Source organism: Pyrgilauda ruficollis, unplaced genomic scaffold (assembly GCF_017590135.1).
Source record: "Pyrgilauda ruficollis isolate IOZ18807 unplaced genomic scaffold, ASM1759013v1 scaffold77, whole genome shotgun sequence".
Taxonomy (NCBI): Eukaryota; Metazoa; Chordata; class Aves; order Passeriformes; family Passeridae; genus Pyrgilauda; species Pyrgilauda ruficollis.
The window spans coordinates 522,647-537,070 of record NW_024529599.1 but is presented as its reverse complement, the minus strand read 5'-3'; the positions used below and the strand labels follow the sequence as shown (position 1 = coordinate 537,070).

At 44.8% G+C, this 14,424-nt stretch overlaps 1 protein-coding gene across 1 annotated transcript in view; it reads left to right on the top strand.

Annotated features, from left to right (window-relative positions):
- Window positions 1-14,424, top strand: part of SEC14L1 (SEC14 like lipid binding 1) — a 41,974-nt gene that overhangs the window by 24,922 nt on the left and 2,628 nt on the right. Inside the window, exons 4-12 of the mRNA XM_041486541.1 lie at window positions 548-676; window positions 913-1,147; window positions 1,812-1,921; window positions 2,655-2,844; window positions 9,410-9,498; window positions 10,407-10,477; window positions 11,978-12,149; window positions 12,465-12,599; window positions 14,267-14,401. Of these exons, the coding sequence (XP_041342475.1) occupies window positions 548-676; window positions 913-1,147; window positions 1,812-1,921; window positions 2,655-2,844; window positions 9,410-9,498; window positions 10,407-10,477; window positions 11,978-12,149; window positions 12,465-12,599; window positions 14,267-14,401 (1,266 nt within the window). The remainder of the gene's footprint in view (window positions 1-547; window positions 677-912; window positions 1,148-1,811; window positions 1,922-2,654; window positions 2,845-9,409; window positions 9,499-10,406; window positions 10,478-11,977; window positions 12,150-12,464; window positions 12,600-14,266; window positions 14,402-14,424) is intronic.

Below are 14,424 nucleotides of genomic sequence, written 5' to 3'. Positions count from 1 at the left end.
GTGTCAGCTGAGTGAGGAGTGTGCACTTCTGTCTGTGGCATTATCATGGGAGAGGAAACATTAACAGTTTTCATTCTACAGAATGCTAAAGTGCCTCCTAGGTCAGTGTGGGAACAGTGTTTTGGCTGTCCCTTGGAAATGTTGGGAGTGCTGCCCCTGCCCTTGCTGCAGGGCTCAGCCTGGCCCTAGGCTGTCAGCCAGAGCAGAGTTCCCTGTGGAGGCTTTCACCCTGTTCCACACACACCCTGCAGTGCCAGCCCTTATCTAGACTGAGGGGATGTAGAAATGTGCACTCCTCTGCTCTTGGCTGGTGCACTTGTGTTTCTCCACCCTCCCCTCTCTTATTTAGACCCAAAAAAAAGGGCTGTGGGACCAAAAGCTTCTCAGCTTTTTGTCCTTTGGTGTTGCCTCTTCCCAACTGTGAAGCAAATTCCACTTGAATGTTTTTGACTGTGTGAACCTGTAAAACAACAAACATTTCAAATATTGTGAGGGAGGAAAAAAACCCTAAATGGATAACTGAGCTGTATGATCTTCTGACTTGCAGGTTCATCCTGACAATGAAGATTGGACCTGTTTTGAGCAGTCAGCAAGTCTGGATATCAAATCTTTTTTTGGTTTTGAAAGCACAGTGGAAAAGATTGCCATGAAGCAATACACCAGCAATATTAAAAAGGTGAGCCTGCAGTTGGGAAGGATGTGCCTGGCTCCAAGTTACCAAAAGACAATGAGGCTGCTGCTCTGCTCAGAAACCTGGGCTGCTTTGCTAAGGGCCTGGGGCACTGTGTCTGTGTAGGGCTGTTTCAACTGAAATCTTTAGAGGTCTGATCACTTAATTTTCAGCCCAATCCTTTCTGTGTCTAAATGTGTGGGTTTTTCAGTAGCTGAAGTAAATTTTCTTTTTTTTTGAAGGGAAAAGAAATAATAGAGTACTACCTGAAGCAGCTGGAGGAAGAAGGAATAACCTTTGTCCCTCGCTGGACCCCTCCTGTTGCATGTAAATCAGAGAGCAGCACATGCCACCCAAGGAGACCAGTGTCACCTGCCATTAATATCCCAGAGTCTGCCACAAAGGAGGGCTTGAGCAACAAGGAGATCCTCAACACCTCCAGCAGCCCCTCGGAGCCCACCGCAGGAACGCCCGATGGTATGGGGGTCTGATGTTTCACTGGGAAGCTTTGTACTGGAGAGGCCCTCAGCACTGGGCACTTCTGGGCAGCTGAGGAGCTCCACATTGCTCCTGAGTTGGGGACATGCAATGTTCAAGTGTGGGCTCACCAAGCAGTGACACATGGCAGGGCTCAGGCTGTTACGGGCTTGGCTCGTGAGTAGAGATCAGGTATGAGCAGAAAAACTCTTTGCTGTTCATTGGGTTGCAAATGGAAGTCTGCTCTTATCCTGAAATTCAGGGGTGGGTGTAACTATAGGAATGATGGGGAGGAAACAGCTGAAACTTCCCTAGATAGTCTTCTGGGAATTTGGGGAAATTCTTGCACCAGAGGATCAAAACTTCTCTGAGTATTTCTAGAAGCACCAAGCCCTGTGGTGCTGTGGATTGATGAATCTGAGTAGACTGGCAAAATGCTTTTAACAAATGTCTGCTTTTGGTCCTTCCTTAGCTGCAGAGGCAGAATTTTATCTTCTTCATGAAGATGACTGTGTAGCCTTGCTCATCCTTTCATTGATTCAAAGGAACCTTATTCAGTTCTGACTGCGCCGAACACAGCAGCCACTGTGAGACAGCAGCAAATCAGATCACGTGGTGCTTGGTCAGGTCAGGACCACTCTGATCACCTGCAATCTCTTTGTAGATAAGCTGGATGCAGACTACATCAAGAGGTACCTGGGGGACCTGACCCCGATGCAGGAGAGCTGCCTCATCCGCCTGCGGCAGTGGCTCCAGGAGACGCACAAAGGCAAGGTGAGTTCCTGGGGTGTCCCCTGGCTCAGAGAGTGTGACACACAAGGTGGGCCTGAGGAAATGCCCTGCCACACCCCCTGGGGCTGACTCTTTCTGCTAAGTGGCTCTCCATGATCAAAACCTAAATTTAAGCAGTGGCAATCAGAGGAGTTCATTGTGACTGTCCAGCTGACTTTGCAGCTGCGGTGCTTCAATAATTAGCTTGAAAGCCTCTCAGACTGTTAGTTAAATTGCCACAGGGGAGTAGCATCAGTTTTATAAGGCTTCCTGGTTTCTACAATGACCTTATTTTTATATTTGTTTGTTTTGGCCAAACATCATAGTGTTAAATACTGAAACACTGGTAGGAGTGGAGCACTGATAGCAAGGCTGGGGTTTTTCCAGTGCCTTGTGATTTGCATTTGTGTCTCAGCTTCCTCTAACCTAACAATAAAACACAATCTGTGTTCTGTCCTGATTTATTTAAATTGGACTGACGTGGTATGGTCATACAGGTGGAAATGATTACATTAGAGTGCATGAAATTTTTATATCCCTTATGAAGGTAGCTGCAGTGACTGACAGGGCTCGTGATTTTGTTTCAAACAAAGGCTGATTTTCTTGAGTAACTCCCAGCGTTACACACCATCCTCATGCATTGGTGTATGGCTGCACATTTTTCAGCATCTAATGTTTGGGTTTCTGTTCTTGTTTCAAACCTTGAATACAAAATTTGATTTGGTTTTGTTAATAGATCCCAAAGGATGAGCACATTTTAAGATTCCTGCGTGCTCGGGACTTCAACATTGACAAAGCAAGAGAGATCCTTTGCCAGTCACTGACGTGGCGTAAGCAGCACCAGGTGGATTATATTCTGGACACCTGGAATCCTCCCCAAGTGCTCCAGGATTACTATGCAGGAGGCTGGCATCACCATGACAAAGGTATGGTTTCAGTACAAAATATGTATTGAACAGCCTTTTTACCTTTTCAATCAAAGGTGATAGTTGTCCCTCTGTTAACTAGAGGTGGCTGGTTGGAACTTCTAGAGACACTTAAGTTGATAGAATGTTTTGAGTTGAAAGGAAATTTAAAATAATCTTGTTCCATCTTCCTGCCATGGGCAGGGACACCTTCCACTAGACCAGGTTGCTCAGAGCCCTGTCCAACCTGGCCTTGAGCACTTTCAGGGGCATCCACAGCTCCTTTGGGCATGAGTTGTACTTACTGGGGACAGAGTAAAGCTATTCTGGTACCTCTCATTCCCTAATGCAGAAACAGAAATTAAAGGTAAAAGAGTTTGGGTTTTTTTTCTGCAATTGTCTCCTCATAAAGTGTTGATCCTGTTCTTAGCCAAATTTAGCATGTTTTGAGGGGGAAGGGAACCCTAAGGCATCAGGCAAGTTACATGCTCAGAAATCCAGCCTTTTGTGGTGTTTTTTAATGACAAATTCAGAGCCCAGCCTAGAAATTGCTTGAACAAATCTATTTCAGCTGAAGAGAGTTTAAAGAACAGCTTTTTTGTAACAGTATCAGCATCAGTCATAGAATTGTTTAGGTTGGAAATGCCCTTTAAAATTGAGTCCAACTAAAAGTCTGTTTCAGGATCATGTCAGTAAAGCGAGAGATAAGCTAAGAGGGAAGGTGTCAGCTGAGTGAGGAGTGTGCACTTCTGTCTGTGGCATTATCATGGGAGAGGAAACATTAACAGTTTTCATTCTGCAGAATGCTAAAGTACCTCCTAGGTCAGTGTGGGAACAGTGTTTTGGCTGTCCCTTGGAAATGTTGGGAGTGCTGCCCCTGCCCTTGCTGCAGGGCTCAGCCTGGCCCTGGGCTGTCAGCCAGAGCAGAGTTCCCTGTGGAGGCTTTCACCCTGTTCCACACACACCCTGCAGTGCCAGCCCTTATCTAGACTGAGGGGATGTAGAAATGTGCCCTCCTCTGCTCTTGGCTGGTGCACTTGTGTTTCTCCACCCTCCCCTCTCTTATTTAGACCCAAAAAAAAGGGCTGTGGGACCAAAAGCTTCTCAGCTTTTTGTCCTTTGGTGTTGCCTCTTCCCAACTGTGAAGCAAATTCCACTTGAATGTTTTTGACTGTGTGAACCTGTAAAACAACAAACATTTCAAATATTGTGAGGGAGGGAAAAAACCCTAAATGGATAACTGAGCTGTATGATCTTCTGACTTGCAGGTTCATCCTGACAATGAAGATTGGACCTGTTTTGAGCAGTCAGCAAGTCTGGATATCAAATCTTTTTTTGGTTTTGAAAGCACAGTGGAAAAGATTGCCATGAAGCAATACACCAGCAATATTAAAAAGGTGAGCCTGCAGTTGGGAAGGATGTGCCTGGCTCCAAGTTACCAAAAGACAATGAGGCTGCTGCTCTGCTCAGAAACCTGGGCTGCTTTGCTAAGGGCCTGGGGCACTGTGTCTGTGTAGGGCTGTTTCAACTGAAATCTTTAGAGGTCTGATCACTTAATTTTCAGCCCAATCCTTTCTGTGTCTAAATGTGTGGGTTTTTCAGTAGCTGAAGTAAATTTTCTTTTTTTTGAAGGGAAAAGAAATAATAGAGTACTACCTGAAGCAGCTGGAGGAAGAAGGAATAACCTTTGTCCCTCGCTGGACCCCTCCTGTTGCATGTAAATCAGAGAGCAGCACATGCCACCCAAGGAGACCAGTGTCACCTGCCATTAATATCCCAGAGTCTGCCACAAAGGAGGGCTTGAGCAACAAGGAGATCCTCAACACCTCCAGCAGCCCCTCGGAGCCCACCGCAGGAACGCCCGATGGTATGGGGGTCTGATGTTTCACTGGGAAGCTTTGTACTGGAGAGGCCCTCAGCACTGGGCACTTCTGGGCAGCTGAGGAGCTCCACATTGCTCCTGAGTTGGGGACATGCAATGTTCAAGTGTGGGCTCACCAAGCAGTGACACATGGCAGGGCTCAGGCTGTTACGGGCTTGGCTCGTGAGTAGAGATCAGGTATGAGCAGAAAAACTCTTTGCTGTTCATTGGGTTGCAAATGGAAGTCTGCTCTTATCCTGAAATTCAGGGGTGGGTGTAACTATAGGAATGATGGGGAGGAAACAGCTGAAACTTCCCTAGATAGTCTTCTGGGAATTTGGGGAAATTCTTGCACCAGAGGATCAAAACTTCTCTGAGTATTTCTAGAAGCACCAAGCCCTGTGGTGCTGTGGATTGATGAATCTGAGTAGACTGGCAAAATGCTTTTAACAAATGTCTGCTTTTGGTCCTTCCTTAGCTGCAGAGGCAGAATTTTATCTTCTTCATGAAGATGACTGTGTAGCCTTGCTCATCCTTTCATTGATTCAAAGGAACCTTATTCAGTTCTGACTGCGCCGAACACAGCAGCCACTGTGAGACAGCAGCAAATCAGATCACGTGGTGCTTGGTCAGGTCAGGACCACTCTGATCACCTGCAATCTCTTTGTAGATAAGCTGGATGCAGACTACATCAAGAGGTACCTGGGGGACCTGACCCCGATGCAGGAGAGCTGCCTCATCCGCCTGCGGCAGTGGCTCCAGGAGACGCACAAAGGCAAGGTGAGTTCCTGGGGTGTCCCCTGGCTCAGAGAGTGTGACACACAAGGTGGGCCTGAGGAAATGCCCTGCCACACCCCCTGGGGCTGACTCTTTCTGCTAAGTGGCTCTCCATGATCAAAACCTAAATTTAAGCAGTGGCAATCAGAGGAGTTCATTGTGACTGTCCAGCTGACTTTGCAGCTGCGGTGCTTCAATAATTAGCTTGAAAGCCTCTCAGACTGTTAGTTAAATTGCCACAGGGGAGTAGCATCAGTTTTATAAGGCTTCCTGGTTTCTACAATGACCTTATTTTTATATTTGTTTGTTTTGGCCAAACATCATAGTGTTAAATACTGAAACACTGGTAGGAGTGGAGCACTGATAGCAAGGCTGGGGTTTTTCCAGTGCCTTGTGATTTGCATTTGTGTCTCAGCTTCCTCTAACCTAACAATAAAACACAATCTGTGTTCTGTCCTGATTTATTTAAATTGGACTGACGTGGTATGGTCATACAGGTGGAAATGATTACATTAGAGTGCATGAAATTTTTATATCCCTTATGAAGGTAGCTGCAGTGACTGACAGGGCTCGTGATTTTGTTTCAAACAAAGGCTGATTTTCTTGAGTAACTCCCAGCGTTACACACCATCCTCATGCATTGGTGTATGGCTGCACATTTTTCAGCATCTAATGTTTGGGTTTCTGTTCTTGTTTCAAACCTTGAATACAAAATTTGATTTGGTTTTGTTAATAGATCCCAAAGGATGAGCACATTTTAAGATTCCTGCGTGCTCGGGACTTCAACATTGACAAAGCAAGAGAGATCCTTTGCCAGTCACTGACGTGGCGTAAGCAGCACCAGGTGGATTATATTCTGGACACCTGGAATCCTCCCCAAGTGCTCCAGGATTACTATGCAGGAGGCTGGCATCACCATGACAAAGGTATGGTTTCAGTACAAAATATGTATTGAACAGCCTTTTTACCTTTCCAATCAAAGGTGATAGTTGTCCCTCTGTTAACTAGAGGTGGCTGGTTGGAACTTCTAGAGACACTTAAATTGATAGAATGTTTTGAGTTGAAAGGAAATTTAAAATAATCTTGTTCCATCTTCCTGCCATGGGCAGGGACACCTTCCACTAGACCAGGTTGCTCAGAGCCCTGTCCAACCTGGCCTTGAGCACTTTCAGGGGCATCCACAGCTCCTTTGGGCAGCCTGTTCTACTGCCTTGCCAGCCCTTAGCTGCTGGAGGCAGAGTCCTGGATCAGAGTCTTTCTGACTAATACTGACGTACTTAAATCTGCTTTGCCAAGAGCTTAAAAAAAGTGATTAATTGCACTTCTCTAGTGCTCTGAGATGCTTAGAAGGGTGTTAGGCAAATGCTGAGTGTGCTCTTTCAGTGATTAAAAGGTGTTTGTAAATAAGTATGTCTTCGTAATCAATTTATTTCTGATGTTGCATAAGTCTGCTGATGGCATAAATGAATATTTATTTGGTATTACAATCAGCTTAATGAAGAGAAGTGGAATGTTGCAAAAACATCAAATAGAGCAGGTTTGTTTAAGAAGAGAAGCAGCTTTGGCTGAATTCCCTTTGTGCTGTGAGCCGCAGCCTGACACACTCCCCTGTCCCTCTGCTTTATCGTGCACTGATCTCGTTGTTAATACGTACATAGAAATGAAACACGTTGGAATCTGTGGCTTGAGGCAAGCTGGGCTCTTCAGATAAGGAAATGATCTCTTACTGTGAGCGATCTGTGCTCTGATTGAGTCTTTTCCCACCAGGCACCATTGTTTCTGCTCAGCTCTTCCTTTTCCAAGCAGCATATGAAACAGGGCAGGATGCTGTCAGCAGTAGTGGCCAGGAGACAGGGAGAACACAGCAGAAGTTTAATCACAGAGCTTGAATGGCTCTTCCCTGCTGCTCTGGGTTTTACAGACCTCAAACTGAGAAAATGGAAAATGAGAATGTGCTTGTAAAGATTGTAGGGAAAAAGACCTGTTAATAAGTTCTCCCTTTCAGCCTGTTCCTTGTCTGTCCTTTGCAAAGACTTCCTCTATCAATTGCACACAACTGGGTCCTGCCAGTGAGCAGAAAGGTGCAGAATGCATCAAAGGCTTGTTTAATGTTCTTCTGAGAAGTTCTGCAGTCTTGTGGTGAACTTCATGCCCCCTCCCTTCCCTTGCAGTTCCTTTGATCTCTCTTGCAGCATGCCCACAAGTAAAGCATGGCTTTGTCAATAATGGAAACACCATTTCAGAACTGAGCGGTTCTCTATAATTTAAAACTTTACAGTGGTAGGTTCTTTTTTTAAACCCTCTTTTCTAGTATTGCTCCTTTCCTCCTACATGTGCTAAATGTGCCAAACTTAAGCTGGCTCAGTGCTGTGGGGCTTTTAGTGCTACAGCAAGGGCAGCAGAGATAATGAAGCATGTTGTCTAGAATGAGTTATCAGTGCTAAAGAAAAGAAGTTATTATTTTGGCTTGCAATTAGCACAGATTTCTATACATCTGAATGGCTTTTATTTTGACAGGAATGCTTCAATCTAATGTCTTTTTAAAACCACAAAGCTCTAATGGAATATAAATTGCACAGTGATAACAGAGCACTGTCAGCTGAGATTCTCCTTCATGTGTCATTTGGGTGGACCAGAGTTACTGAGCTGTTAGTTTGGGTTTGGAGGCATCTGTGTCAGGGAGGGAGGGAGGGAGTGAGACCTGCTATGAAGCTTAATAGCAGTTTTTGTTTAGTGTTTCAAAAGCTAAACAGTACATTCCAAGATAAGTGTGCTGATGTTAAAATAACATTTTCTTTTAGTCCACCTGATAAAACACTGTGAACTTTCATGGGGGCAGTGTCTTTGTCAAATAAATAACTGGCCTTGACTCTGCAGTTTTGGTTGTTTGTTGTTTTTTTTTAATAGTGGGTTTTTTGCAGTTTCTCTCCTTGTGTCCCAAAGGACTTAATGATAATTTAATAACCTCTCTTGCAGCTGTTGGATGGGAGTGAAGCTGCACAGACAACAAGACTTGAGGGAGATTTTTATGTAGAAAGCTTCCTCTTTTTCTTCTTTTTATATTGTTTGCTAACATATTCCCTTTTATAAGCTGGTGATTATTTAGCCTGTATATTAGAATAGATGAAGCAAAGCCTAACAAGTGCATCACAACTTTAGAGGGAGGCTGGGAGCTGTTTTGTACAACTAAGAGCCAAAAATGCCAACTTTGATTCTCAATTTCAGCCAACACAGTAATTCACCTTAATGCCTGAGTATCCTGCCAGTGTCAGACTGCCCCAGTGTGCTGACTGTGGAGAGGCAGGGCCCTAATGCAGAAGGTCCAGCTGAAGCTGATCTCTGGAGCAGAGTCTGTTCTCACCAGGCTTAACCTGCATTAGCAGGGCTGTGTGCCAGTTCTGCACAGTGTGCAGTGACAGAGCTGGAGTGTGGCTCCATCCAGCAGACTCTGCAGAGGGCAGGCTCTGGGTGAACACTTGGTTTCGTTAATTCCCAGATGTCAGGATGGCTGTTTTTTCCGGAAATGTTGCTGTAAACTCTCCAGAGCACTACTGCATCACGTGTGATAAAAGCCTTAGAGCCTTCCTTGCAGCTCTGCAGTGACAGGAAAGCTTCAATTCATTGGTGTACCTGAGCTGTCCTGGAAGCTAAGAATAGTCTGTGTCATTAATTGTGTATACCAAGGTCTGCAGTGTACTGATGTACTCAAAGTCCTTTGAACTTTCCATGAAGGTCAGGGAGCTATTTCTGAATCAGGATATGATCATTTTGCAGCTCATTTACAGATAATCTGTTGGTGTGGCTGCACAGGGTGATGTTTATGTTGCAGTCTGCTCTTGATTCTTCCTCATACAGGGGAGGTTCAACTGTTATGGTTTGTTTCCACGTGAATTTTTTAGCAGCAGCTCTCTCAAATGTCTCCTGCTGTGTGGTTTGTTCTCTGTGCAGACGGGCGCCCGCTGTACGTGCTGAGGCTGGGCCAGATGGACACCAAGGGCCTGGTGCGAGCGCTGGGCGAGGAGGCCTTGCTGCGCTACGTGAGTGTTCCTGAAACAACAGCAGCCCTGCACTTAGAAACCCCCTGGCTGTGCTCGTTATGCTTCCCTTGGGGCTCTTTCTCTTCTGCTCCCTTCGTCTGCAGAGCAGTGCAGCCTAATTCCCAAGTCTGGGGAGAAGATTTTACAGGCACTGGGCATTGGTGGAGGCTGCCAAAAAATCAGGCTGTGATAGTGTCATGGGTAACATTTCCATCAGGTTTTGGTTGGAATACCTCTGAAAGCCCCTGGTAGCTGTTCCTGGTGCCTTCTTCAGGCTGATGGAAAGGTGGAGTTCCTGGCAGCTCCTGTGATTATTGATTGACATTTGCACAGATTCTTCTGCACTTGTGCAGGGCTTCAGACTCCAGTCTCTGCTCTTGTACAGAAGGGAAAATGCCACACTCAGCATTTTGTCAAGTCTGTACTCCAGGGATAAGAATCATGTATTTTTAAAGAAAAAGTGCTTGCCTGTACTTCTGCCTTCTCCAAAGGCATCACTCAGACTGTTACTGTGGCTCTGCTCAGCTTCCAAGCAGAAAGCTGGCACAATTCCAGGTTTGCACTAACTTTTTTTGACTCCTAGTAATGACAGGAGTAGCCATAGTGACTATTAAAAACAGGGAGTGGGTTTTATTTTTCTCTCCTAATAGTGTTTTCTAGCAGACACTAACTTTTGTTGGCTTGCCCTAGTTCTGTTTCAAGGTTACTTTCTCTGATTTCAAAAGGGGCTTTAATTTCTGAGTAATTAAGGGTATTTGTAGTGATTTCTAATGAATTCTTTGGTGGGGGGGAAAGTTTATGCTGGTTTGATCTTGTAGTTTCAATTAATCTTAGGGTATAAACATATTTTTTTATCCTATCTACTGAATTTAAGACTGTCTTTTCTAACCCCACTCTTTTTTGTGCAGGTTCTTTCAATAAATGAGGAAGGGCTGAGGCGATGTGAGGAGAATACAAAAGTATTTGGCAGGCCAATAAGGTAAAGTCTGCTCTGTGGGAATGAGCTGCTTTCATGGGGTGTTGGGGGGAATGCCAGGCAGTGGAACAAGCAGAGGGTAGGCTGTGTCTCACATGCAGGTACAATCATACAGTTAATTAAGGGCCTCCCCAATTAGTGGAGCTAGAAGGAATGTGCCTGGGGAAGCCTGAGAGACACACATCACCCGGCCCTGCAGCCTTGGTCTTGTGCTCATAATGCTTCTCTTGGGGCTGTTTCTCTTCTGCTCCCTTCTATTGCTGGGTATCTGCAGAGCAGTGCAGCCTAACTCCCAAATCTGTTTGTGGGGGAGGTTTTACAGGCACTGGGCATTGGTGCAGTCTGCCAAAAAATCAGGCCATGATGGTGTCATGAGTAACAGTTCCAGTAGTTTAAGGTGTGGCTTCCATGGTCACTTGTTCATCCATGAGTCCAAGGCTCAGTACACTCAGCTCTGGTTTGCATTCTCCATTTATTATGTGTGGCTACTCAGCTGTTGATCCAAGGTGAGGTCATGAGGCTCCTGTAAAACCTGGGATCTAGTTTTCCAGATTCTGGCATGACTTCAAGTGAAGTTCAGTCAAAAGTGGTTTTCTAGCCCATCTTGAAGTCATTGTAGGGGTCACTTGTGAAAGTGGGAACTGCAAAATGGATTTAAGGGCATGGAATGGAGGCAGAACCAGCCCTGAAAAGATGCCATGTTTCTTGAACTCTCTCCAGTTTCCTTCCCCTAATCTGTAAGGTCCAGGGGTGTGGGGTGTGCCTGCTTATCATTTCCCTGTTACAGACCTTCCTGGCCAAGCTCCCCAAGGGAGGTCAAATCCAAAGGAGAGGTCTCGTGTGTGTAACAGTTGAATGGTGCTGCCTGCTGGATCTCCATTTGTAGCCATAATCCTAAAGGGCTCTGTATTAAACATTTAAAGTGAAACAAAGAAGGGTTTGGTGTTTCATAGAAGCCTTATGCATAATGTAATGGCTGCTGGCTGCTGCAGCACAGCTGTAAATCTTGAATTCCTGCCCAGGGCAAGACCTGAACTTGGAAAGAAACTGAAACACATGCTGCAGCTCAGTGGTTAGTATTAAGAACATATCTCTTCCTATAGAAAAAGCTTCCTTCCCTGAGATCTGACAACAGAATTAGCTTTGACGTGTATTGGCACTTGTGCAGTAGAAAATCTGCTCTGTGAATGTCAAATTGCCTCAGAGCAGGATTGTGGCCACTTAAATGATCTCCCAGTAAAAGCAATGGTTTAATCTTTGGGCTGACTGTTGACAGGATCTTTTTTTGGCTTCATAGGAACTGAACTTTTATCTGGAATCTAAAATGTCTGTGGGGGAGTGTGCAGGGTGATCACTGCACACCCCTTAAACTCCAGTGTCTACAGGCAGCACAAAGGAGGTGAAACAGAAGAAACCAAAACATTTCAGTGTGTTGGGCACTTGCATAAGCAAAGAGAATTTTGATGTTATTGAGATTTTTCTTTTTATCTCTCTCAAATTCAGCTCTTGGACCTGTCTAGTGGATCTGGAAGGCTTGAACATGAGGCATTTATGGAGACCTGGTGTCAAGGCCTTGCTGAGAATCATCGAGGTGGTTGAAGCTAACTACCCTGAGACCTTGGGTCGTCTGCTTATCCTAAGAGCACCTCGAGTTTTCCCAGTTCTCTGGACACTGGTATGTGTGTAATCCAAGGTTTTCCTCAGTTCTTTCAGTTTCTAAAAGCACTTCAGAGATCAGGCTGCAGCAAATATTGCCATTTGGAAGCATGTCCTTTCCATAGGATTCCTGGAGTGGATTAAAAACCACCACCTAAGAACCTGATTACACAGATGGTTAATTTGGCTTCTTTGTGGTGGGAACTTGGCATAATCAGGATGGTGATGCTCAGTGTGATCAAAACTGATTCCTTCAGAACTGACTTGAAAACAATGTAAATTGACTTGAGAAAAACGTGAGGGCCTGATGTGTTCTGTTTTTCTTCCTTTGTAGGTTAGTCCATTCATTGATGACAACACCAGAAAGAAATTCCTTATTTATGCTGGAAATGACTACCAGGGTCCTGGGGGACTGCTGGATTACATAGATAAAGAAATTATCCCTGATTTCCTTGGTGGAGAGTGCATGGTATGAATATAAACTATTGCATATAACAACTTATTTGTGGTTTTTTTATTATTATTTTTTCTCTCCTCTAAGCAAAGAAGTCTGTAAGCACAGAGTGATTCCTGGTGTAGTTTGGAGGTGGGGGCTTTGATGCAGGATGCCAGGCTCAGTGCTGTTTTCTGGATCCTTTAAAAAGAACAGTACAATGCTTCTCTTGGATAAGTATCTTGATCCAATACCTTATCAAAACAGCCAAGCACAGCTAAAAGCCACAGTCTGTTCCCTGGAAAGTTCAGGCAAACATGGTAGCAGAGTTCAGAGCAAGAGCTGTCACCAGCTGATCCAGAGGGTCTGTGTCACCTTAAAATCTGATCCCAAAGGAGCCCAAGGAACATGAGGCACGTCTGCTAAGAGAGCTCAGCAAACAGCCCAGTCTCCCCACACAGAGTGTGCAGTTACCCCAACAAAGCAGAAAAGTGGTTTTTTACTGCAGGATGCTGTAATTTCTCAGTCCCTTGTCACGTGCCTGTGACAATGCAGCTGTTTCCTGCCTGGACCTTGGGTGTCAGTTGGACCTGACATTTAACATCTCACTGATAATGTAAGGTTTGTTTCACGTGTAATGCTTTTGACAACACAGGCTGGCTGGGTTCTCAGCCCCTGTACACTAGATTAATTTCTGTACCATTCTTGAAAATTCAGCTGTGTGTTCTCAGCCCCTGTACACTCTCTGCATTAATTTCTGTACCATTCTTGAAAATTCAGCTGTGTCAGTTCTAATAGAGTCTCAAATGATAATGAAGTACAGTTAGATGTGTTGGAGTAGAGCATGTGTTTATCTCCAGTGGGCTGGTTTTTGTTGCAGCAGTAGCTTTCAGTGTTATCTAATTTGGAGCTTAAAGCTGGCAAAATCCACTGCTTAAATAAGCAAAAGTGAATGTTACCAGAAAACAAATTGCTACAATACTTCCTGCTAGTTACAGGCAGTGGCAGTCTCTCTCTTCTTCTTTACTTCTGGGTATTTGAACAAAAATGACTTCTCTGAGATCTTTTCAATTCTCTGTTGTAATTCTGTTACCAAACACTTCTAGTTCCCCAGACACTTCTGTGGAACCTCCTGTGAACTTCATTGCTACAGGCTTCTTAAAACAGAAGTTTGCTTAGGGAAGTTGTGTAATCACTTCCACCACTGAGCTGTCAGACAGCTGTAACTTCAAAACTGTTAATTTTCCTGGCTGCAGGATATTTTTACCTGCTTGGAAACTTTTTGTATCTCTCCACTATCTATCCTTAAATTTAGCTACCACCATTCCTTCAGGTCACTGTAGCTCTATTTTTCACACTTAGTCACTGTTGCCAGTTCCCTCAGGATTCTGAAGTGCCTCCCATCTTTCTTCAGTGTAAGGTGGTGTAAAATATAATTGCAGCCTTTGCACAGTCCCTTTCTGGGGTGCTGGCTGTTGTGTATGTACAAGATCTGTTCCCCTCCCCTGGTGTGCAATTCTGCAAACACCTCACCCAGATAATTTGAAAAAGAATTACCTATGTATCATGTACAAGCTATAAAATTACTTTCAAACTCTTCCCTTCCCCAGAGTATTGCTGAGTGTTTGTTCTGAAGCTGGAAGGCAGAGAACATGATGGGATGGTCACAGGAGATAATTCTTAATGTTTTTTTTTTGTTTTAGTGTGAAGTACCAGAGGGTGGGCTGGTTCCCAAGTCCCTCTACCGGACAGCAGAAGAGTTGGAAAATGAAGACATCAAGCTTTGGACTGAAACAATCTACCAGTCTGCAAGTGTCTTCAAAGGGGCCCCCCATGAGGTACAGCTCCAGCTGCCCTTTGC